This window comes from Takifugu rubripes, chromosome 16, assembly GCF_901000725.2.
Source record: "Takifugu rubripes chromosome 16, fTakRub1.2, whole genome shotgun sequence".
NCBI classification, from domain to species: domain Eukaryota; kingdom Metazoa; phylum Chordata; class Actinopteri; order Tetraodontiformes; family Tetraodontidae; genus Takifugu; species Takifugu rubripes.
In genome coordinates this window covers 10719388-10745146 of record NC_042300.1, presented here as the reverse complement: position 1 = coordinate 10745146, position 25759 = coordinate 10719388, and the positions used below count along the sequence as shown (strand labels likewise).

General features: G+C 42.9%; 1 protein-coding gene across 4 annotated transcripts in view; it reads right to left on the bottom strand.

The window, feature by feature from the left end:
• sipa1l1 (signal-induced proliferation-associated 1 like 1) overlaps positions 1 to 24362 on the bottom strand; it is a 44217-nt gene extending 19855 nt beyond the window's left edge. For 3 of the 4 annotated variants that reach the window (XR_003891305.1, XM_011612207.2, XM_011612208.2), the window contains exons 1-6: positions 24082 to 24361; positions 18490 to 18644; positions 3174 to 3304; positions 1544 to 3083; positions 1248 to 1470; positions 990 to 1120 (exon numbers count right to left, since the gene is read on the bottom strand). Coding sequence is in view for 3 of the 4 variants with exons in the window: in XM_011612207.2 (XP_011610509.1) it covers positions 990 to 1120; positions 1248 to 1470; positions 1544 to 2971 (1782 nt within the window). In the remaining variant the exon portion in view is untranslated. Of the gene's footprint in view, positions 1 to 989; positions 1121 to 1247; positions 1471 to 1543; positions 3084 to 3173; positions 3305 to 18489; positions 18645 to 24081 lie in introns of all 4 variants that reach the window. The other variant, XM_029849729.1, reaches the window with a different exon arrangement.
• Between the last annotated feature and the right edge of the window lie 1397 nt (positions 24363 to 25759).

Below are 25759 nucleotides of genomic sequence, written 5' to 3'. Positions count from 1 at the left end.
TGTAGAGTGTTTGGGTGAATAAATAAAAAGGGCCGTAGTTTGAGAACAACTAGGCTGAATACATTTATCAGATTAAAACAGGTAAAAGACAAACTGCCTTCCGTATGTTCAGGCATTAATATCTTGTGTATCATAATGCTAAATGCCTTCATGTTGCATCAAAACCTTAGAAAGAAAAAAAGGGCTCACTGAAGAGACGACATTATCTGTGTCAGTGGACGCCATTTAACATTTATATATGCTACTCACTCCTACACAGACACACTCATGCACATCAATACCTGTTCAGATTCTCACTCTGAAAATAGCAATTGCAGAGCAGGCGGGGGGGGGGGGGGGCACGAGAGGCAAAGTAATGCAGGGGAGCAGGGCGCTAAGTTGTGCGTCATCCCTACAGACTGGAATGACCATTACTCATAGTGGGTTTCAAAACGAGAGCCTTGCTTTTCCTCCTCTGCTCAATAAAAAAAAGAACCCTTGGCGCTATATCAGTCTCGTTCAGCTACAAAATGGCACGGCTCAGTCCGTCACAGATAAAGACTGAAAAGATGGTAGGTGGGCGTTTAGAATGGGGACATGCTTCACTGTGGGTCTATAAGAGGAAATGTAGCAACGGAGAAAAACAACAAAAATAAACGTGCTCATTATATATAGTAAAAGAGAAAGTAGAACACGTTCATGCAAATATGTTTAAATATGCAATCATTTAAGAATACATTTTTCAAAACAGAAAGCGATGGGACAGTTTTTTTGGACTGTATTTCTAATGTCCTACCCAGACAGAACACAATCCAGAAAGAAAATATAACAGATAAAGCAAAAATATCTTAAAGCTTATAAATGACTGTGCTATATTTGTGACAATTTATAACAGCAACAAAACAGGGAAAACAAATATACACGAAATACGCTGGTAGAAAAATCCCGGAAAAACATCGCCCCTTTAATATGACGTGCAATACAGAGGAGGTGAGGACATTATAACATACCTCACTCGTTCTGAAGATGACCCTGTAGTTGTACTGCTGGCCGTGCTCCTTGTGTTCATCCACCTTCTCCCTCCTCAGACTCACCGCCACTGGGCCGAGGTTTTCATCCACGCCAAGGTAGTTCCAGTGTTCTAGGGATGAGGAAGCATTCACCAACCCTTTTCCTTCTCAACGTGTTTGTTTATGTCATTGGAATTCTTTTTAGAGTTAAATGAAGCTACATTTTTATGATGTCAAATCTATTCTACCACCGGTTACCTCTGAGGTAGAAGTACTTCCTGTAGTAATAAGCTCCAAGGTCGACGTGTTCCACAATGTATCTTTTGGACCTGTCAGCATGTTGGCTTTGTCCATCCTTGGATGCTTCCAACACAGCCACGCCAGCATTGGTAAAGTGAGTAGTAAGGGTTGCATCCAAAGGCCCTTCATCATTGCTGCCAGAGGAATTGCTTGAACTCCCACCGCTACCGATGCTGCCCTGCTGCAGAGCAGAGAGCATTTAACCTTTAGCACGATCAAGTCAACGACTTGGCGATGTGCGCGACAGAGGTTACCTGTTTAGCTTGACAGATGTTCCTCTCAACTTCTCCACCAATTTCATTTCTGAAACAAGGGCAGCTGAGAACAAGGTCATTGCTCTTGTCATCGCCAGGGTCCAAGACAGGGTTGGCACCGTGTCCACCAGTTCCCTCCTTACACAGCTCCTCTTGTGAACCACAGGGAGAGCCGAACATCCCGCTCTGATTGGAGGACAGGGAGGATGTAGCCGAAGCAACAGCAGCAGCAGAGGCACCGGTAGTGGTGTTCTTGCGTTTTGATCCAGATTGCCGACTCTGGATGACGTCATTGAGGTCAAAAAGTACAGACTGGACATCAAAATGGGCAAAACCTTTTTGGCATAACCAAGGCTTGGCAGATGGACCGCTCTCGTCCCCTTTCCCTCCATCTTCAGCATCTGAACCGGCCCTTGATGTATCACCTTCTACCTTCACGCTGCGCAGTTTTCGGAATATTGATTCTCCACCTGTCTCTGATTTTGACCTCCTCTTTAATTGCTTCTCTCGTTCCTTTAGCCGACTAGCAGGACTTCCTCTGACTGGACCTAAAGGCCCATCTGGCAGGTCCAGGGCAGCCTGTTTTACAGGGGCTACGGTCAGTAGCTCGGTTAGCCTCTCTGGTGCTGGGCTACGCTGATCAGGGGCCTCCGAAGACTGGTATCCCTTTAGCATGTCAAAGAAGCTCTCTCCTGATACCCCGTGTTTATCTATAGATGAAGTGCTGCCGTATTCGCGGTGCATGGGTGTCCACCCAGAAAAAGACCAGCCCTCGTTGCCATCGCCATCTAGTTCACTGATAGTAATGTCACTGTTACTGCGCTGGCGTATGCGCCTCATGCCTTTCCGAGGGGAGCCTAGATAGCCATCAGGTGACAGAAAGCGGTTGTCTTTTCCTTTACTCTGAATTTTGCTCTTAAGTGTGTTGTGGATGTTGCGCAGCATAGATGAGTCTTGTGGGCTTATCAGGTGGCCCAGCTTAGCTGATAGATTGCTATGGGCTGTGACGGCAGACCCACCTCCTCCTCCTCCTCCTCCCCCACCACCACCACCACCTCCGCTACCACTACCACTGCCTCCTCCACTTCCTCCCCCTCCTACAAGTCTTTCCCTATCTCCGCTTCCTGATCCCGAGGAGCTGGTGGTATTAGTAGAGCTGGGTGAGTCTGTTTCCACAGTGATATGCCAAACGCCACCACCTCCTCCATCTTTCCGTGGGGGCCAGTCAGCCACACGAGCTCGAACACCCATTTTTGGGACGCCCGGGTTGGTGCCGGTGGTGGAGGAAGAGGAGATGTGTGCACTCTCACTGCGAGGTGGTGGTGCCCCTCCATTAGGCAGTCTGAGGCGGCGAGTATAGAACTCATCAGTAGCAGATACGGAGCCCCCAACTGAGCGTTCTGTTTGAGAACGCTTCAGACTTGTCATTTTGAGATGGGAGAAACGTGGGGAGGGAAGATCTGAACTGCTGGGGTCTTGATTAAAAGGGTAACATCACGGCTACTGAGCAAAGGGGGGAGACTCACAGACACAGAGGACGCTAAAGAAAGAGAAAAATGGTATAATTAAGACCTCATGTGCAACAATCTTTCACAAACATTTAAAATCGGCTGTCCGTAATGAATAATACCAAGATGAGCCTGGATGGACGGAAATCTACAGATGATGATTTCCCTCCAGCTGAAGCTTCTAGAATGCAGTTACAATTGCAATCATATTAGAAGAGAGTTTCTTTCATTCTGGAGGGGACCCATTCAGCATCTGAAGGAAATACAGAAAGAGAATCAGACGTCAGCAACATGTCAGCAATTGTTTCTGCAATACTGTAATTATCTCTGCTACGGCTTCACAATAAACAATATGAGAATCGTTCTGTGCATGAGATTTAGATTGTTGCTTCTAAACCTAAACCCTCAATCTCCCTCTGTGAGAGCAAGAAAACCTGGTAAGAAACAAAGAACATTCGGCATCACTTGTTTACAATATCCAAATTTTCTCTAGTTTAAGGCACTCCATTCAATTTAAAACATTCCCCAGCTGGGAATGAGGGATTTCAAAACAATGGAAAAAATGTGACACAAAATTTCAATCTAAGTTACATAGAGAGAGAGGAAATGATTAAGAATCCATCCCAAATCTCCCTCGGCTGTCAAGTGCCGAACCCTTACAACCAGGTTAGTTAAAAACAGATGAGCAGCACATCAAATGCCTGAAAGGCTGAGCCATTCATAGCCAACAATTTGGAGTGATCTTTCTGCTTATAATATTGCTTTACAAAGGTGAAGTGGAAGAAAGACATGATCAGTGTTTCTGTAACCAATCATCTCTACGTATGTTGTGTTTTTATATAAAGACAGGACATTTCCTCCGTCCTTGCCGTCCTCCTGCAGGCCCTGGAGCACCTCCTCTGCTCTTATGCACCATGTGAATTGCTCAGGAATTGCATGGGATTGTTTTAACCCTGAGATAAATTAGACAAATGCAATAGCCGATGTCTCCCACTTCACAGCAAGGCCAGGTTGAGCGCATGCCACTCAGGTATTTCCATTTGCATGAAAAAACTGAATAAAGTAGAAAATGTCCTTTCTAACAGACCATCATAAAAAGCTCAATACTCATTTTCAGAGAATAGGCATAACTTTCACGAAATATGAGAACGCATGAAATAAAAACAGTGGGAGAGCAAGAAATACAGAAATAGTCCGATGGAGGAGGAGAACATTCTAGATGCTGTTTGGGGACACTGAAAATTGAAATGAAATATTCTGTGTAGCTCGACTCTATCCAATCTTAAAGGGCCAATTACAGTAACCAGTACTCAGTACCCTAAATGAGGTGAACAAGGTAAATACAGGCAGCACTGGAACACACAGGTGGTCCAGCGAACAGCAATACAAGAGGCAAGATGGTTTCAGGTGATTCAGCACCTGAGGAAGCAACAAGAGTCACAGTCACACAAAAGGTGGCAACAAACACTAGTCTCGGAAACACTGGACGTTTCCTAATTACAGCAGGAAGTAAACATGCAGTGGAAAAACTGAGGGTGTTTTTAGCAGATGAGAGTCCTGCTCTTATAACATAAACACAGCAACACGCTACTTATGTTTAACACTTATCGGAGACCCAGATCCGGAGCCCCCAACAACAGTGGCTGGTTACAGCAGCTGGTTAGGAGACAAGGGGTGTTGCTATGGTGATGTCAGGGCTGATGGAACACCACAAAAAGGCTTTAACCCCGCCCCAAAATTCCTCAAGCACTCATCAAGTTGCAAGTTGAAGCATGCACTGCTTCACTGGGAGAAACGGCTGTTCCCATGCGAACCCATGCGAGTTTTCCACCTGGTGGGGTCAGAACACCTGGTTGATTCTAACCAGTCAATGCTGTCATCAAAAAGAGAGGCACAATATTAAGCTCTCACTCTGTGTTACAGGTGAGATGAATATGTAAATAATTATATATAAATGACATGATGCATTATCCATATTTCGTGGGGGGGGGGGGGGTTGGTCATCTTCTCAGACTTTTTCTGTAATCATGTTTATTCATGGAAGGTTCTTGTAGGTGTTGGAATCAGTGAGCTGACTTGACAGGTGAAGGGAATTGCCAAGGGCATCCCTATTTCCCAATTAAAATAGGGAAGACCCCCCCCCCCCCCAAGGCGGCCCTCAAAGCTACAGGGTGGATGGCATCATTTTGAGCCCACCATAAATCTAGCTTTAGATTCTTGACAAGTGCCACAGGTGTGTAAATGTGCACACAGTGTGTCGACGAATCTGCTCCTGCCAGCGGTGAGTCAGGATCACACCACATCACAGAGCAGACAGGTTCTGTAACTCACTGAAAAAAGAGGCCAACTGTAAATAAAAGGAAACCGTCTCAGAAGAGAGGGCTGGAAATACTGGTGGAGACACAGCACGTCTGTACTTCCAAGAGCCTACAAGATCGGTGATTAAATGTTCCCGCACCTCTTCTCTAGTTTTCCTGATAAATTTAACAAGTTCATATTTTGAGATTGTGGCGCAGATAGCAGATGTCCTGAAATGATTATTATCACGAGCTCAAGTCTTATGGCATCCACACGTGTATTAAAATGTGCTTTTCCCTTAAAAATGATTACACCTTTCTGCTCCCACTGTTATCAGCTTTATTGACACATAGGGATCAAAATGAATCCAGTCAGTTTTAATTGAATTAAGCTAGTTTCCAAATATACATTTTAAATACAGCAGAGAAACAGGGAAGCTCTTTACTGACATTAGTGCTAAGGCTAATGTAAAAAAAAGAAGAAGAATCGTTCGGAATAATTACAAGGATTTAATGATTCTTTTTATTTAAAATGTAGTCCCCATGTTCCTGTATTCAAAAATATGGGACCAATTTGGCCCTTAACTTCGGAGCAGGTTTCATTTAACTGCAGCCACATTACACATAATATTCTCAACTTTAGAGCAACAAAGACATTTCTCCATTTTATTTGCACCAGAATGACATCAGAATGTTGTTGATGTTGTGGTTTTGCAGCTTGGAGACAAATGAGTAGCATTAGAAGAAGAATCATTTATCAATGTTACCCTCCTCTTTCTGGAAAAAACAGGTTGTCTCTTTCAGCCTGAGGGAAAACAGCGCAGAGCCGAATGGAGTAAGAGAGGTTCAGTATTCTCAAGGTAAGTTGTAGTGTGTGAGGGGCTCCTAATTAAATGCACCATCTCTGCTTTAGGTTCAACATGACATGATTGATAAATGAGAATATGTCCCAATCTTCGTTCAGTGACCACTGTCATGCCTTTCAGACTTTTCCCTGCAGAAAGATTCAGTCAAGGAGACAGGAGTGTAACAGACACGTAGCCCACCTTGCTGTTGAATAATTACTTGAAACCACTCAGGTGCCCAGAACCTATAGCAGAAACCTCATGTTTCATAAGCAACAGGCCCAGTATTTTACCTCAACGTGTCTGAGAGTTAAGAAATATCAAGCCAAGACAGAAAGAAGATGAAAAAAAGGGATAGTGTCTTTGAAAGCTGTGAGGCCATTCAATGTGTTGAGTTCAAAGGAAAATTGTAATTGTGTGGGGAAAAAATGAATGTGTTTTGCCATTTTTCTTCTCCCAACAGAGCTTGAGAGTGGGGTGGGAACTGTTCTACCTCTTTTTATTGTTGAAAGGGGCCATTGGCTGCTCTAAAGTGTCTCCCGCTGTTGTTCTCTTCTCTAATGTGTTAAACTGCTAAAGTTTTAAAGCTGCACAACATCAAATTAACATTAGCAGTTCAGTGTTTGATCACTAACCACTTCTTCACTTTTTAATTAAGGTTCCAATATGGATTTGCTTTCAAACAACTTGGTGACTTAAAAAGCATCATCCCCCAACACTTGCAGTTGCAGTTTGACTTAGAAATGTATTACATATGTTACTATTTTAACGAGGACAATTCCCCAGTATAGCAAAAGAAATAAGAACCTTATCATAGAACGTATGACTGCTGAGATATTGGAAAAAACTGTTGGGAAAAGTCTAGGTCAATATTTTCCTATCAAAAGAACACTTTAGAAATACTGGTACGTAGTTTAGAGTAACACCTGAATAAATAATACCTTCATACAGCTGATACCGAAGTATGATGTATCGATTTGAGTGTGAGCAAGTTACACAACGGTGGTCCGTAACAGCACTTGCTACAAATGCACTAATAACTGGAGCAGAAGATTTTCTGTCAGGGGAAAGTAGTTATTGATAAGAAACAGGCAGGCAGGGGATGTATGGTGACACATGACATGTTGGCTTTCCTTCATGCTAGTGCAACACAGCTGAAAAGCATTGTCAGCATACCTGACAATTAAGATTCTACAGAGGAAGAGTCACTTAATGGTTTACATATGACGCCTCTGTTCAATGGAGTTTGGTTTAAAAAAAAAAACTCAAATCAATCCCAACAGAAAGAGAACAGCCGTATTTGATCTGCTTTTACTGTCACACACTTTCTGTCCTTCTCCTTCGTGCTTTTATTTGTTTGCTTTGTCTTTGCAAAAAAAGAAAAAAAAAAAATCAATGTGGGTTTTTTTCCCTTCCAAAAATGTGAAGAATATGTACATTTTAGATGTTCAAATACAGTAGTGGACTTGCTCCTTTTCAGTCCAAGAGTCTCCTGATTACCTGTTGTTCTGTGATGCTATCACCCTGCTAAACTCTTAAAGTTTGTTGACCAATGTCCAAACATGTGCTCTTCCTATCCAGCTGTCGGCTTTAAGCCAGTGATTTAGGACAGCACTATCTGGGTTGCTTGAGCCCAGAAGAATAGTTCATTCAGCAAATTTGGCCTCAATACAAGCTGATCTATTATTTATGGCAAGCAGAAAGGGTTTTGGGAGAGTGGGGTGGGCTGGGAGTCGGAGTCATCTAACCCACTGGGCTGAATCATTATTTCTAACTATTAATAAACTGGTAATAGTGATGTAAGTGTAGCTGAGGTCCAAATATACCATTTGAAACATATTGCCTAAAACCCAGCTGTGGCCCTGAATGTCAGCTGTCTAAAAGTCACTCAAGAGAGCTCCACTAAGAACAGCCGTTTGTGGGCCTGCGCCTTTAAATGCTAATGAGCTCATTTGTCAACGCCCACTTCACCTGTCACGCGCCCACTCCCGGATGTCTCTGCGTTACGGGGGCGTGGCCAGGAGGCTGGTCTATGCAAATTACCCTGCCTCTTATTCACGTAGAACCGAATCTGAGCAGCCTGTAGGAGCCCCGTTTTACCAATTTGTTGGTTGCAGAGAAGATAAATCTTTCCTCATTCTGCAAGGTCCAGGACAAGTATTAAAATTAATATATTACTGTACCATTCAGTCCAAGAGCAATGGACAATAAAGAAAGTACATATATGGTAAAACAATTTTTAAAGTTCCCAACATTAATATAAATTTACTTACCACACATCCTGTAATGCTCAACAATAGCAGGCTAAATTGTACAGAAATTTGATCTAATAAATGTAATAAATTCCGGTAGATAAAGTGTTTCCAAATGTCAACAAGCTTTAACGACCAAGTGTGTGGATTTAATGTGTGTTTGTGTGCAAAAGTCATTGTCAAAACAGCCAGCAGCATCCATGGCAGCTGACTGCAAAAGTCAATGGTGGTAAATGGCTGTGGGCCATCCAAGCCTAGCATGCATCGAGGCCATGCTGAATGCTGTATCACAGATTGAACCACCCGTACATGAACCCATGCGCAGATTATTAAAAAAGGAGTATAACGACCAACAGCCTCGTGACACAAACTCCGGAGAGAAGCAGGGACTAAAGTAAGAAACCTCCAAACTGGCTGTTATTTACAGTAAAAATATAATGTTACAGTTCCTTCACTTTTGTATACCTCCATAAAACAATAAATAAGTCAACAGTGAAGAATAGACATGCACTCTGAATGCACTCTTGCTAAACAAGCTCCTTTCTATCCCAGAGACTGAGTGGATTTTCAAGGCCTTAAAATAAGAGCGGATAAAACAACACTCAAGGACTCAAAACAGTACGTTTTTGGAAGATTTCAGCAAAATAGATATGTTGACAATGGCAAATATAGACTTTTAATTATTTGTGGAGTTACCGTAGTTACAGACTTTCTTACTGTTTTTGAACGCGTCTATGAAAAATCAATTGTGAAAAATCGATTATAAAAGCTTAATGACATTAGACAAAAAGAAGTGCTGATGCATTTAGGCAAAACATAAATATTTGTGAATTTAAGTGTTTTTTAACTACTATTATTTGACCATTTCTTATATTTAGCACTATGAAGGCAGCAAAACTACATTTCTTCTGTATGTGCCCATATATAGGGGAAAAATAACAGTAAACATCCTTTCAAACTCACCTAATGTCCCTGAAAGCAAAAATTAGAATATAGTCAGGCTATTAAACATCAATTTGAACAAACTGAAATGACATTTTTCAAGATGAAAAAATAAATAATGGATATTTTTTTCAGATTGGGGTTGTGAGCATGTACTATTTGGTTTCACTTCAGAATTGTCAACAATTTTGGCCTTTATCCTTCAAAAAAGGCAGTTCCAAAGATTGTAAATACAGCAAACAGAAAACCGCTCTCTCACTCGTGCTCAGACTGCAGCGACGATGCCACCTGCTTCTCTGGAAAGCGCCACCTCCGCAACGCTACCGCGAGACCTCTAATCTGCGTCAATCAAACCATGCTAAAAAGCCATTTGTTGTTGAACTAAGCACCAGTGCACACCCCCTCCTCCCTTCAACTGTGACTGCAGACCCTAGCAAAATACTGGCAGCAAAGCAGCCATAACAGTGAGGGTGACAGAACTAAAGAGAAGCCAGGAGAAGCCAGGAGAACAAGAGCTGTGGTGTAATTAACATGGTGGCCCGGGGCTGATGTACTGCAGGAAGATAAAATGAAGGACGAGAGAGTGTTGAGAAAGAGAATGGGGAGATAAGGATGGGAATTCAGTGAACAGGAGAGTGGGGAGATTTAGAAGTAAAAATGAATTAATTGTAAAAAGAAATTAAACAGCGTGGATCAAAATCCTGTCAGGAGGCAGCAGGAACATCATCATCTACACCTCTTCCTGTAGATTTAACTGAAAACACAGGTGCCATCGTTCATTATCCAAACCAGCGCTGCATAAAAGGACGTTGAGACATCCACGTCTTGCCAGCCCAAACCCATAAGCTATGAATTACAGAAAAGGGCTGCAGCTTTTCAAAATGGCGCAGGTCTGCGTGGGCAACAGTAAGCCGGAACGGCACTGCAGTAAAGAGAGCGCCGAGCAAGATCAGGACAAAAAGGCAGCTTGCTGTTTAGAAGGAGTGAGAGGAGAATGCACTGCAGTGATGCAAGGATGGGTGGAAGGTTGAAGGAAAGAGAAAAAACAGGAAACTGAAATTATTTCACAGGGACAATCTACAGTTCCAGACACGTTCTGCCCAACATTTTAAGTCAGAAGTCTGTCTATTTTTTCTAGTGTCGGTCCTCTCTTCATATTAAAAAGCCTTTGGAAGGCAGAGCCTTTATAGTCCTGATGCATCGCTCTAAAATATAAAGCCTCTGCAAACTGATGCAGGACTGTATTAAAGCAAACCGAAGCACATCCTGTCTAATGTTGACGGCATTATTTTATCCCCAGCTATAGGGAAAAATGAGGGGCACCATGGGCATAGGCCAGGGGTAATTACTGTCGGACTAGAGAGACGTGAAAGTATAGGCAATTGGTAGAGAAGGGCCAGAATGAAGTGGAGAGGAGAGCAATAGAGATAGATGGGGAGAAATGCTGGGAGTGAGAAGGATTGATTCCTCACTCAATGTGAGAGCATGTGGGAGGAGATGAGATCCTGAGACTGGAAGTGGGAAAGAGAGATGGAAACACAAATTACATGTCAGGCCATTAACAGCTATCCCTCCTCTTTTTTCCCTTCCACCCATTCTTTCTACCCATGAATTCAATAAAGAGATGTGAGCCACCCCCCAATCATGGATTAAAAACAAACCCAACTAATTAATCTTCATAAAGGCTGAATAGTAAAGAGTAATGTTAATAGGCATTAAGTCATAACAATATAATTAAGACAGGTTTTTATCCTCAATATACTGCATTATATGTAAGCTTTAATAGTGTAAATGGAGAGATTCTCAGTTCTTTGAAGGCTTGTCCGCGTGCAAGTGGTGCAAGATTTCCAATTTCCCAACTTAATTTCATTGCGTAAATGTTTCAGAGCCAAAATATTTCAGAGATCTGCTGCCTTCATCAATCACTGCTCGGTTCCTCCCGATCTCAACGGTTTGGAATTTTCTTTAAAAGGCACGTACTTTTTGATTATGTGATGTGCAGTCAGCTCTGTTGCTGGCCTGTGCTCCACGCCGTCATCCATTAGTAGCGTTCCTTTATTCTGCATGCTTGTGCAAATACAATAATGCCAGTATCACTGATTCTATGTGTGTGCGTGGGAGGAGGATGAAAATAAAGTGAAATGAAAGAAGGAACAAAACATGCTGTTAGCAAGAGACAGACAGAGCAGGCTGGTATGTGCATTAGTAACGCAATTATAGTCCCAAAAGATGCCACTTCGATCAGATGAACATTCAGCCCTGAACTTTATTTCCTCATCCTTAACTTTTACAGTTAAATAGTACAATATGAGGGATGTTTCCTGTCCATATAACATTTTATGCAATCAAATGCGTCTCTTCGCCTCTCACGTACCAGTTTCTCCAGTTGGGTTTCAGCCCTGAAAGTCGAGGTCAGTTTCAGTTGCTTGGTGCTTCCGGTCAAAGATGGGATGTGACCATAAAGCGAAAAGAACGAGCATCGTCTCAGAAGGGTCAGACACAAGTTTAAGATTTACTCAAACGCAGTAAATTAAAACCGACCACAAAAAGGACTGAATAATTAAAATGTGCAGCATTTTCTGTGCACGAGCTCTGCTGCAGGGATCCTCAGTGGGACTATCATTTGTTTTAAGAGGGAAAATCCTTTTGTCTCATACATAATGCAATACAATAATATTAAAATGTAAATAAACTTCAAAAAGTTAGTGCAGGTCCTCGCAATATTTCGCAACATATATGTAAATACTCCGCCAGAGCAATATTTATCTCTTAAATCTTTTTTTAAATCCAGAATACTGCAATGAATTTACTCAATCACAACTACGTGGCACAATTACTCAAAATAAAACAATGCACTCCAGCAAAGTCGTTAATGTAAGTGTAAATCGGGTTCCAGGGAACAAAAGCCTTTCCAATGCACTCTATTTTCAAACCACCCAAACATTAGGACCCACTTCTTCCGTCTACATTGACATATATTGTGAGCAGTTATCATATTCTGTCACTGTTTCTCAATGTGGAAGCTTTGGCACAGCTGGACAGCAGCCTGGCTGCAGACAGCTGAACTGAACTTTGGACCTTTCAGTCGTTGCATGTTGGACTTTAGCATAACGAAGCTTGATAATAGTCTGTCCGTGTCCAGCCTGACCAAACTCTCAGACACATGTGCCGTTCCTTACACACAGCTGACTATACTATGCCCGCTGGTTTAGCCGATGAAAGGACAAAGCACTATAAAATAAAAATAAACCATCGCCAACTCGCTCTGAAACCAGAAATCGGTGAATCACAGGCCTAAACATGCTAAAGTGAGTGACCATAGTGGCAGAAAATTGAATGAACCATAGAATGTGGTGATGCTGAGACCTTCAATCAGTCTAGCCCAGCAGTTATCGCTGGTACACTTGCACTGGCCACAGTCGCATGACCTTGTCCACTGGCTAAGCAAGGCCGCGCTGTCACAGGAAACCGCCAATTAGTCATGCTCTGTTAATGTTACTAGTTAATCATTCTAAGCCACTTATTGACAGATAAACTTTGGCATCTCGCAGTGAGTTTAAGTTACACAAAGGAGCAACACTGTGAACCGAAAACACCTATTTACTGTTTTATACAATGATAATATGAAGAATGAATACAACATAACTCAAAACTTAAAAGCAATTTAGGAGATTTTGATTAGCTATGTAGCAAAACATTCGACTTTGATTACAGCTGAAAATATTGAGCGACAGCAAATCGTACAAATCACTCACCTTCATGAAGGAGCACACATCAACTCACTGTTTAAATTAACCTTAATGCCGTCCTAGCAGGCCTTTCTTAACATAACCAACATTACAGGTTACAGAGTCGCGCAAATATTTCCCAACAGCTTTGTTCTGTTTCCACCTTTGCTCATTTTATTCTAATCCCATCAACGTTGTTGTGGTTACCGCTCTCAAGCATCTGCCGCCTGCATTACACATTCCTTAGATGTGGAGAAATAAGATTCACTTTTTGCCTCTCCCACTCTCGAGCACCATGAGATACAAGGATGCCGGCCAAAGCGACAGCTGTATCACATATGTTACACATTTAAGTCTTCTATGGAAAAGGGTCGGGAAAACATAAAACATTAACTCCTAAACTGGTTTGTTAGCTGGAATGGCCAGCGATAGGTGTATGCCTATTGTGACAGGAAATGTAGTTAATTTCCCACAAGGTTAATGGAGTCAGCAAGCCTATGCTGTACAGGGCGGCATTAAGGAGTGGGTTTGCTTTGCTTCCTGCATTTGCTGAGAGGTATGCAGAGAAGCGCGCAACGCCGGCAAGCTACACTGACCTTCGTGGTTTACGTAGCATAACGCTTCCATCCAGTTGCCCAGGCCAAGCTCTGGCTCACCTACTACCGACTGTTGACTTTCCTTCGCTGTTTCACAGTCTTGCAAACTTTATATAACCTGGAAGACTGAACAGTCATTAAAAAAGTATATCTTGGCTGAGCAATGATTGCTTGATTTTAGAAAAAAAAAAACAAAAAAACCAAAAAACAAGAAGAATTTAGGCAGAGGAAAAGAGCACGGGGGGAAGAAAAGGGTGAAGTCTGGGAACAAGTCTGTCTGTGCACAAACTGAATTGGAAAAATGTGGAAGAAGCATAACTAAAGTAGCAGATTCTCTGCTAGGACAACTGTAAATCACTAGTGATCCGAGGTCCAGCGGCATGAAAGGGGGAGATGAGTAGGTGGGATGGAAAGCAGAGCAGAGGAGCTCTGCAGAAGGGAGAGATTTTTAAGAAGTTCTAGTAGACTCAATTAACTGCTATGTGTAAATGCATGACATCATAAGGTTAAGTGTCATTAAAGGCAAATGCACCTGCCTGCACACAGAAAGAGCATTTCCACGCCACCCTTGTGGTCAAAACAGGAATCTTTCAACTGGTCAGTAACCACAAACCAACATAGTACAAGACTCCACGTTTGGTATCTGTGGGGAACCAACATCGGGGTAAACCTTTGATAATGAAAGCTATAAATCACTCTTGCCAAATCCCCAGCCGCAGAGCTCATTAAGCAGCCCACACAAACCTGACAGCGGATCACGTTGCTCTGGGTCTCTTCTAATTCTTCCTCCTTTCTGTCATTTCAACAATCCTATAAACAAGTGCGGCAGCAGGGACGGTCGATTTTACAGTCGGTGAGTTAGTAGCTTAGACTAAACAGCAGAATATAAAGTTAATGTAATCCGACACCAAACTGGGTGTTTGGATCTAAACGTTAGAGGAAAAGAGATGGCTGCCGCGTGCTTTAGCCCAGGCCCAGCTCAGCAAATGAAAAACAAAACTCGGTCAACTGTGGATCCGACGCAGGCCAGCCCAGCTTGACACGGCTCCAGATACTCTGAAAAAACTGATCTACAAGTATCTCAATGCTTACAATTGTGGCAAAAGGCACTTATTGCATCATTATGCTTGTCGTGACATTAATAAAAGGTTATTCTCTTTGTGCAATATGGTTACGGACTTATAAAGGTACTGTATCACATTACTGTTGCCATCATTAAAATATTGTGACGAAGATGATCCTGATGAAACGTAAGATAAGGATTTCACCAGATTTTGGTCATATTATTGAGACTTTGCTGCACGGCTGTTGCAAGTGTCCTCTCTAAATTCTATTCTTTCAGGGCCTCACATAGATGCCCGCGTGCATGATTGTTGGAACACGTCTCTAATAACTCAGTGTCATTTCTGTGTACATTAAATGTTTGTGCAAGGTTTTGATCTTGAAATGCAACTTTCAGCAGCATCCACAGAGCCCCACCATGAGAGTGGCATTATTTTCCACATCATTGCTTTATTGGTAAAAGCAATCATTTCAGCGCACTGGCAAATCCAATATTTAAGCTTAGCAGCTGTTTAAAGAGTTTCTCCTGATTACAAGTGTTGGAAGCTTAAATTATTGTTGCACACCGGGATCATTTGCTGCCATGGCAACACGGCCCCAGAGGGTTGATTTTACTGCAGCCACCTTTTGTCTATTACTGTAGTCTGCAGTTCACTTCCAATCCAATAGTGACAAAATCCAATCAGTTGGTTCGGTGCCACCCTGCTTACAGACCTAAACTCCGATTAACCAGCACAGGTGGACGTAACCATCAGCTTCCTTGGCACCAAGTTACCAGTGAGCCATACAACGCAGCACAGCTGGGATGGCCTGATTATGTAACACATCAACACCCCCACATGCCCTGTTCACACTACCCCTCTCCTCCTACTCTTCCTCCCACTAATGCATCATTGGCCATTTGAAGGCTGAGGTGCATTGTCAGACAAGAGCACTTTAATGCTAACACAGCCTGTGTTGATATTTGGGATTCAGCTTAGGAAAACTGGAACTCAAATGGAACGCTGCCGCGTGGAGGAAGTGCTCCTGAGTGTCACATTAAAGAGTTCGATTTAACATGGCTTCATTTATTTATTTACCACTAACAACGCTCTATCCTGATGTTGGAATAACATCTGGTATTCCGGAGCACAGCAATAAGCCGATGGACTGTGGATTGATTTTGATCCCATGAGTGAGTCTGTTTTCACTTTTTAGAAACGTTAGAAAGTAGCACTTGCCAAAAGTCTTCCTGTTGCCTAGCAACATAATATCAAACCTCATATCATTAAAACGATAAGGCCCTGCAGTGCGCGAGCATCTTACTTTTCTCATTTTATTCTTCAACAGTGACGAGCAACTAGTGGTCATCAAAATTCATGCTGTTTATATATTTTCATGATGAAGAGGATATCTATCTGGACAAATTGTTAAGCTTATTGATAAGTTAGAAATTCCAATACAAGATTTAAATGAACTGGCTGGGCATCTTCATCCAGATTTCTCCTTGCAGATGGCTTTTGTCGCCAAGTGCATCACGGACCTACTGCTTCTATGTGGTCTGGCGTCAAAAGAAATGAATCGCGTCTAAATGAATAACAGCGCTGAGGCTGACGCATCCACGAGCCACCAAACTCTGCTCCTCACAGCTGGAGGGGCTCTACAGATGAATAAAAATATCTCCAGGTGCCACTTAAATGGCTCCATGGAGTTTGTGGTAACTCACCTCTGGCGAACATTTAAAGCAATCACCATTAAAAGAGTGACTAGTGGGGGGGTTTAGTACAAACAGGAATTTATAGAACAGGTGTGAGTTGCAGGACTCAGTGGCTCGATGATCAGTTTAGAAGGCACAAAGGAGTTGTTGCAGAATGGGACAAGAAATACAAGCAGAACCGCGAGAGCGCGATTCAATGGTAACTAATATTAGGAGGTGGGGGTTGGACAAGATCCACAGACTGCAGGACGCTGACACCGAACAGGAACAGGCAGTAATTGTCTGAAATTCACTGAAAGGATGAAGGAGAAAAAAGAAGTCTATTTTTAAAATATCAGGACTAAAGCACAGTGAACTGTTCCACGTTAACCCAACACTCACAAATCTTTGTCCAAATAATCATTAACCAGCTCAACCCTGAGTACCGTAAATATTTGAACAGTCCCTGTAAACTACAAGGTAAACACACCTCAGAGAATAGCATGCAAACACGCGTGCCCTCGCAGTGTTGGGGGGGGGGGGGGGGACTGGGTAGTGTAGCACACCGCTGTCATTGTTTACCTGCATGTTAGGATGAGATGCAATGGAAAACAGCAACGTCGCCCCTGCACCCGCAGCATTTGCACACATCCCGACCGTCGCTGTAGATTCACACACACGGTGAGATTCTGGTGACCATTATTCGGCGATGACTCTCACATCTATTAAAACCCAGAGCTGCCACTCTGACACGCTCGGCCTCTCAAGGCCAAAACACTCCCACGTCTTGGATGAACACTGCCAACGTAAAGGTTGCAGGGCGCCACAGATCATGTCGCTCTGCTTTCCTCTTGGAGTTTCTGTTTCCAACGGCTGCAATGCAGATGTTGTAGGCCAAAGCATTATGCTCTGTATTTTCTAGGCCATATTTCATTAAAGCAGAGACCAGAAGAGCTAATTGGTCATCCGTGTCAGAATATCTGCAACGTTGTTTGAAATCCTCATTGTAAAAAAAAAAAGCCAACAAAGGTCACGTTTTTTTACACCTTATCCCGAGTCAACCTCCAACTTTTGAAGCACTTGTGAGCTGAACTTTGAATTATGCTTTTCCAGTACCTTATGGCTGGTTCAATGTACACGTTTGTGCCCAAACATGGTGCATAAGGTGTCCATTTGATGATAATACCAAGTTCCCCAGCCAATAGGATGCTAGTCCTGGAATTAAACATGACTTCTGGTTCGACAAATGATGGCCCCACTTCCTGTTCAATGTCTTGCAAAAGTGAATCACCCCCCTCCATCCCTGATGCTCTGTCCCTGAATTCTACAGTGTTGCAGGCCTGTCATCAAAAACGTCCTCCAATCATGGCGAGCTGTGAGGATCCAGCATCCTCCTATGACAGCAGCAGGACGACCGACAGGTCTGCTCCTTCCGTCACCCAATAACCGTCAGGGCTGATATCAGTGGGTGTCGCGGGGCCAACATGGTGTTAGGGTTTGGACAAACTGCACCTAACAGGAACATTTAAATATTTTACACCACTTAGGCAGAGCATTCCTCCCAATCAGACCCCTCTTGGTCACGCTTTCCTTGTAGCCGCCACCTGTCGCCCAGGGAGCTAATAATTATGATAGAACCTAATATCTGAATGATTTCCAATTGAAATAAATACACATCAGCTAATTTCTATCTCCTCAGATCTTAAGATTAAACTTAACTGGCAAGCACCCTTCTAAGAGCATTCAAATGGTCCTCGAATTGTTTTGTTCCTGGATTTTGTTCTTTCCGGGCTCATTTATACATTACTGCCAATATGGGGAATTTAATCTGACAGCAATGCCACAGAGACTATAAGTAATAGCTCTCTTCAAGGAATCTGTGAAATATGGGAAGGGGGTTTTCTGCCAGAGTGAATCTGCAACATATCAACAAAAACATCTAAATCTGTTACTTTCATCGATTACAAAGTGTAATAACAGTTAAGATAGTACACAGTAAATGCTGTGTTTGATTAAAATTGTGCACAAAATGTGAACTTACTGGGAACAGATGACACTTTTTCCAGGCTCAACTTTCAACTGTTTCCTTTGGTGCAAAGAAGAGACTCAATCCAGTCGTGATGAACAATGACCAGGAAACGACTTCCTTTAATCCGATGCCTGTTTCCCCTACTTGTGTGTCTGTCGGAGGTGTCCCTGCAGCAGCATAGGAGAGAAGGAAAAGTCTGTTAAGGAAATTCTACATTTGACTCTTTCACAAAATAAATCCACATTAACAGCCAACAGCTTCAGATCCACAAGTATTTACCAGAGGGATAAAAAGAATTTCCTTTCTTTAGCTGAAAGCGCCAAGCTTCCCTGACCACACTGGCCTTTCATGAATATATTAATCACTAATGCTACCTCTTGAATGATTAATTTTGAACTTATTTTTAGGGCACTATTCTCCATTTTTATTTAAATAGGGAGACAAAGACACATACTTCTGCATATTCAGCCACCACTGGTCCATACATGAAGCTAAGCTAACAATATGTACTGTCACAATGTGCTAATGAAATAATACCACCCTTTCTTTGGCTTTTTTCTTCCACAAGTAGATTTAAATGACTCTATTGACTTCAATCAAACACATATCTCAAGTCCTAAGTTAGTCCTGTCATTACCTGGCAGCTAACACTCGTTTAGGATTAATATTCCCTTAATGCACTTAAACAGCCATTCTAACAGAGTGGCACTAACAAATCCAACTGGGCCAGTAAGACGTTTCCAGTACTAATACCACCGCAGTCAGTCATCCAGCAAGACAGACATCTGAGAGCTCTGCCGACATGGAAACAGATGGCAAGGCAGCTGGTCGGAATTTCAGAAATGTTCCCATACATATTTTGGGTAAGAATTACACATCTTTGCGTGAATCCTTCGATTTACAATATTATCATGAGGTCACACCATGGAGCTGCCGGGCTTTCTGCTGAAGCCATTATTGAGCAGAACGCCCATGTTAGTGATGATTATTAAATAACATGTGAAAAGTAACTTTAATTTAATGTCATTTCCTGCCTAAAACCGCGCTCGCCTGCTACCAATGCCCCCAACAACTCAACCCAGACATTTAGGTGCGATGATGGTTTTTTTGCTGCATTCATTCATGCTCATCATTCGGTGCACTGACGAATCTTGGCTAATACCAGGAGTCAGCACTCATTTCATTAGATCTGACGTTGTGTTTAATTCCCAGGGCCCTCCATCTGCACCTTCTGTTACGTCTGCATGGATTATCTTGCCTCGTCATTGTTACCTGATGTTTGCATACACTTGTGCTCACAGTGAAATATAGGTAGTTTTCATAATCCATTTGCATGCTATGTTTCTCTCTCCCTGCAGTCAATAACGAGGTATGTCAGCAGAGACTATAAAATAGACAGAGAGAACACCATCAAGTGGTGCGATAATTTAGCTTTTAAGTGCCTTCCCCTCAGGTTAAAGGGCTAAAATTATCTGCCGTTTCCTGTGCCTTTGTTTTCTTTCTCTGGCTGCTGTGAAAGGCCTTCACGTAAGCGTGCGGAAATCTGAAAAGGATTTTCAATTTATCTACTGCAAAAGAGCATGGATCAAAAGATACCCAGTTTTGAATATCAGAGAAAACACCACAAGGTTTTTTTGCCAAGTGGAAACAAAACGCCTGCTTGCAATTCAAATGGTTGTGAACACACGAGCCAAAGCTTTTTAAACCATGAAGGGGTCTTGGGGAAAGAAAACACTAAGGGGTAAACCAACCCTCACTTAAAAAGATGAAATTACTTTAAGATTACTTTTTATTAAATAATGTAATTAGGCTAATAGGACAAATTTAATTTATGAATATACGTACAATTTAAAAGGCTCTTCATTTTCCAGACATAAGGAACAAAAAATAAAAGATGATGACCTTGGTAAGTCAGACTATTAAGTTCTCGAGACTTTTAGACCACGTTTGTCTTTGAACGACAGGCAGAAACTAAAGAGGAGTTGCATCTTATTCCTGCTGCCGTCTCCCCAGGACACTTGTGCTTTAACGGCAGTTGCTGATCACATTTCTAATTTGCACATCTTGAAGAGCAACCTGTTGTTTGGTCTGCGGGTGAAATATTCCATCCCACACACTTCTCTCTCATGTTATGCATGAAATCACCCAATCACAGTAATGATTGTGTTTGAAATAGAAACATGACCCGGCCGACCGCTTATCATTTTGTTTAAAACTAAAACTCTTTATTGCGCGAAACAAATGTATTTAGGTATGAAATCTTAATGTTTTGGTCAAAGTATTGCTGTAAATGTAAGAGCAGCTGCAATCTGTGGTGAGAAGTGTGTACTGAGAGAATCGCTGCACCAACAGTTCATGCTGGTACGGCTCTGGACCACGGTGGAGCTGGGCGTGTCCTAACTGCTCCAGAAGCCCCGCCCACTGACCCATGGATACAGGTGCTTCCTGCAGATACCGCTATTATTATCTTCATTTGAAACTGCATCCTCTACTGTCTAACTGGGATAATTAGCTAACAGATATGAGGATCATTTATGATTTCCATGTGGTCAATTATCACAGAAACATGATGGTAGCAGGATCATTAGATGTCATAGTGTGACCCTGGAGTCCTTTTTTTCCCCCCCACCACAGAAACCTCCTGCAGAAACCAGGAATCATAGAAGAATTATTCTGTGTTTCAAGCAAACCCACTATGGTCTAAATCGAGTTCTGGCGTGGTTCCCCCTGAAAAGTCCCTGTGGGTCCAAAGGTTCCAGAACGCTGAGGTGGGGCGCATTGCCAGGGTCCTCTCTGCAGTTCTTAAGATTAAATCAACTCTTTTCACCAATCACAAACATATGGCAACCTTCACAGGCACTATATATACATTTTATTTTTATTTTTTTTTAGTTTGTGTAGCAATAAAGAGTTTAATTTTAAATATACCAGTAAAACAGCTGCTCATTCTCTTTAGAACTAAATAGGGAATGCAAGCAGCAATACCTCTGGGACCTTTAAGTAAAAGGAAGATAAAGTGCCTACAACATTTGATCAACAAGGTCTTTTTTCCCCTTTCCAAAAGTTATTTCGCTATCCACATTACCCAAACCTAATTCAGCTCAATGATTAGAGCTTTATAGCCACCGTGTCCTGCCTGAAGCATGCCAGATTTATCATGGGGAAATGCTGCTAAAACAACACTGGACCTTAAAATAGAAAGGTTGCATCATTTCACTCCAGTAACTATCTGCACAGGACTGGAGGAGAAGACCTCCATTCAATTCTAAAGGCATGAAAAAAAAAAGTACCCCGGTTACAGAGGCCTTGCAGTTTTCTGAAAATCATTCTGCCCTGCAAAGTGATTTATTCTCCCTTAGACAATATTTCTTCTTCTGGTTTTCCTTAGAGAAAGCCCACCCCAGGACCTTAAACTGAAGGAACTCGCATTCCTGTTTCAAGTAGGCAAGGAGACGGTATGAAGGGGAGGGACTAAGACAGAGAAAAGGAGAAATAAAGACAAGAAAAGTGCAGGGGGGGGGGGGGGTGCATGCTTGTAGCTATGGTGAGCGTAGATGAGACTGCCCTGACATACATTCCAGGAGGGGACGGAAGCAAGACAACAGGAAATATGATTGTCGGTGATTTTACAGAGAGAAATGTGGGTGCAGAGACAAGAGCCATAGAAACACAGAAGGGAGGGAGGGAGGGAGGGAGGGAGATGTGCAGGCAGGACGGGAAGAGACAGGAGCACAGCAGAGGCTGGTGTGGGAGGTGGGAAAAAGGTAAGACCCCATTTCAGCTCCTGCTGATTAGATTTAGAATGAGAACGTGCAGACCGCCATCCTGGAGATCGCAACATCCTTCGTTTTCTGCCTTCCACCAACACATTTATTTAGATCTTCGCTGCTCCATTCACATTCTTGACAGAGCAACTACGTCCAAATCACATTTGGGATTGTCCTCTCAGGCAGCGAGACAGACCATGGGAAACAATGGACAGCGTCCACATCCCTTCGAAGTCAAGTTTGCAGCAACAACTTACCCAGTCCAGTTTCACCCACCTCCTCTTTAATTTGTCGACTATGGATGCTTATGTGTGTACCTCCACCTACACGCTCACTTGAAAAATCAACCCACGGAACATGAACGCAACGCAGCCTCCCGATCAGCCTTGGCTTTCTAAGGAAGCGAGATAGGAATAAAAGCACCAGACTTCCCCCTGCCACTACTTCAGGGACGCCATCAAAGGAAGTGACAACAAAAACAGGCCGAAGAAGCAGCTAAAACAGGGATACAGCTCCGATATTGATGTGCTTAGTTCTTAGTTGCTGATTTGATCCACTATGATCTTTGAATAATGGAGGACTCTTCAATGGAGCTTCTTGGACTTGGTGTTGGTGTGTGTGTGTGTGTGTGTGTGTGTGTGTGTGTGTGTGCGTGTGTGTGTGTGTGTGTGTGTGCTCCCTGGAGCTTCAACTGGTTGCCTCAGGACAGGCTCCCACACAAGACAGAAGAACTACAGGGGGTCCCGTGACAATGAAAATCTCTCTGCAGGTGTTATCAGGACTGAAAACATCTTACACACAGTTTAACAAACTTTTATACGAAGCATTTGTTAGATCGAAAGAAGCATTTAATCAATACGGCTGACTTCAGGGTACAACAGGGTAAATTATTATGTTAGACCCCTGTCACTTCAGGAAAGCCATGTTACGTCACTCAAATGTGACGCCATTTTGATTAATAACATTGATTATAGGAGGAGAATTTCTGACATAACATGTGGATCCACCGAAGTCCCTTGGAGATGAGACTCAGCTAATTTTGCATGACTTAAATTAGCACTTAAATTAAATCTGGCTGTTTGCGACCATTCATGAACTTCCCCCACACACTAAAACGTGGGCGCACCATTCTAACGACTATGAGCTGCAGACACTGCAGAAAAGAGACACGCAAAGCAGGAGTTGGTGCGGATAAAGGTAGGCAGGCAATGGCTGTGCAACACCGAGCTCGTTAGAAAATCGAGCCGCTGTTCTGGAAGCGATCCTCCCGCAGATCGACCAGCTCGCCGCGGCGATGACACCGATCGCGGGTAAAAGATGCACATGGAAATTGGGAATGACAGGAAAGCCGTCAGAGGGACTGCTACTGGCCACGCAGGCATTTAACAAATGGTCTTAATCTGACTGACATTTTGGTTTCCCATTTATTTTAGATCCACGCTTAAAACTGTCTTACAGCCCTTCAGACGGCGAAACGTTAATGGCAGCTAACAGTACACGTCCATCAAGCGGAATGACTAAATGAGCCTGTTAAACAGAGCAGAAAGATGATATTAGCCGTGAAATGGAACTGCGTGGACAATTAGACGCCACGCATCAACGATAACGCACATTAACCGACTCCTAGGCTAACTTTTGTTTCGTGGACTTTCCTCTCCCAGAAGCGGTACATGCACATCCATGCACGGATCATAACGACGCCCGCCCGGGCACGGAGAGGCGCAGATATCGATTCGGAAGAGTGTTGAGCCATTGAAAGGGAAAGTCGCTGACACTGACAGTGCTGGTGTGAGGGGACACACCGGGGGACGGGACGGGACGGGACGGTGCAACTCACCTTATCGATCCCCACCTTGTCGGCGTTGTCAATGAGAAACGCAACGCTGTATCTGCTCAGGCACCGGCGCGGAACAACGCGTCAATAGCGTTAATAATACAGCATACGAGGCTGCCAGTGGTCACGGCAGGAAGCCCCTCGGAGTCTTCATTTTGTGTCCGTTCCTGTCCGTATTCTCCACCGACCGCCTCTCGGTTAGTTCAAATCAGAAGTTCATCCAAAGTTGCAGCGGTTCGCCCCGCCCCGTCACACCGATGAGGTCACCGCCTCGCGCAACACAACGCTGCTCTAATCTCGCGATAGAGTCGCGGTGCCTGCGAGGATAATGGGACCAAGGGCGAAGTCTCGCGATACGTCAAAGGAAAGGCTTAAAAAAAGAGCGGCCGAGCACATTGTTGGTGGAATGATGGGAGAGGGGGAAAGCGTTGCTCTGGCAACAAAATCAGAAGGTCTTTTCAGCTCTTCCTGAAGCCACTGCATGCACTGCAGGTTTGGGTTTCGACGAGTACTGCAGAGAACAGAAGCCACGTATTATATAATGTGTTTTTTTTCATCATGGTATAGCAACATGCTGTACAAGAATCAGAAAACTGACTGATACTTATACAACCAAGATGTTTGCTTAGCGAATGGGTCACATTTTTTAAACAAACAGCCTTCATCAACTGACCCATAGACTGATAAGGTTTCTTTGTTCACAAAATTTTAATGGAGCATCACGACAAGGCTATGCTAGACTATTGTCCCTTCCAAACGAAGCTGACCCAGACCCAGACACCCTAATCAAAGCCAGGAAATGGCTTCATGCATAATTCAAGGGGGTGAAAGCTCAGCAAACCAAATCTTATTCAAAGAGATAATCAGCGAGAGCTAATATCTGATCAGTTGCTCCACTATACATTAATTAGCGTTTTTTTTAATGAGATGAGAGAAATGTGTCCCAATTAAAGCATGTCAGCGGTTCCTAAACAGTAGGCCTGTGGCCGGGTGTCAAGAATTCCTCATCCTCTCCCATAATCATCAGTTGCATTCAGATTCTTTCTAATGATTATTCATTCCAGTTGCACAGAGGCTACAACCTGTATTTCCATCTTTATTTATTCCTTTTCACATCTCCCTCTGCCTGTCTTTAATTTCTCCTTTCTGTCTGTTCATCCATTATTAAAAATGTCTTCTCAGATTACATAACAATCTAATTAAAACAAAGGGAAAGAGATTGCCATCATTAAAACCTCTGCATTGCTGTAGATGGGTCTAACACTACCCACCCCATTCTGTCAAGGGGAGGATATTTGTGTGGGTGGTTTATATTGTACTCTGGTGAAAAACTGCTCCCCCAGGATTAGCCAGAGAAGTCTAATTTGGTTAGCCACAGTGATATTCAGTGCGGATTAAAGCATCATCCACAGAAAACGGCTGAAAAACTTTAATGTTGTGTCAATGAGTGGGCAGAAAATAGTGACAACATGAACACTGAACTAATTTTTCATTGGAATGATGAGATTTACCCTAAAAAAATCTGTTTTGCTGCTTTTTTTTTTTTTGCTGAACTGCTGAAATATTTTATATTCATGACTTTGAAGCAGAACAATCTGTATTCTTATTGTTTTTGCCGCTGGAGCGTTGATGTCAAAAGCTTTATCTTTAGAGGTTTCTCACACAAATACTTCACCTAAAC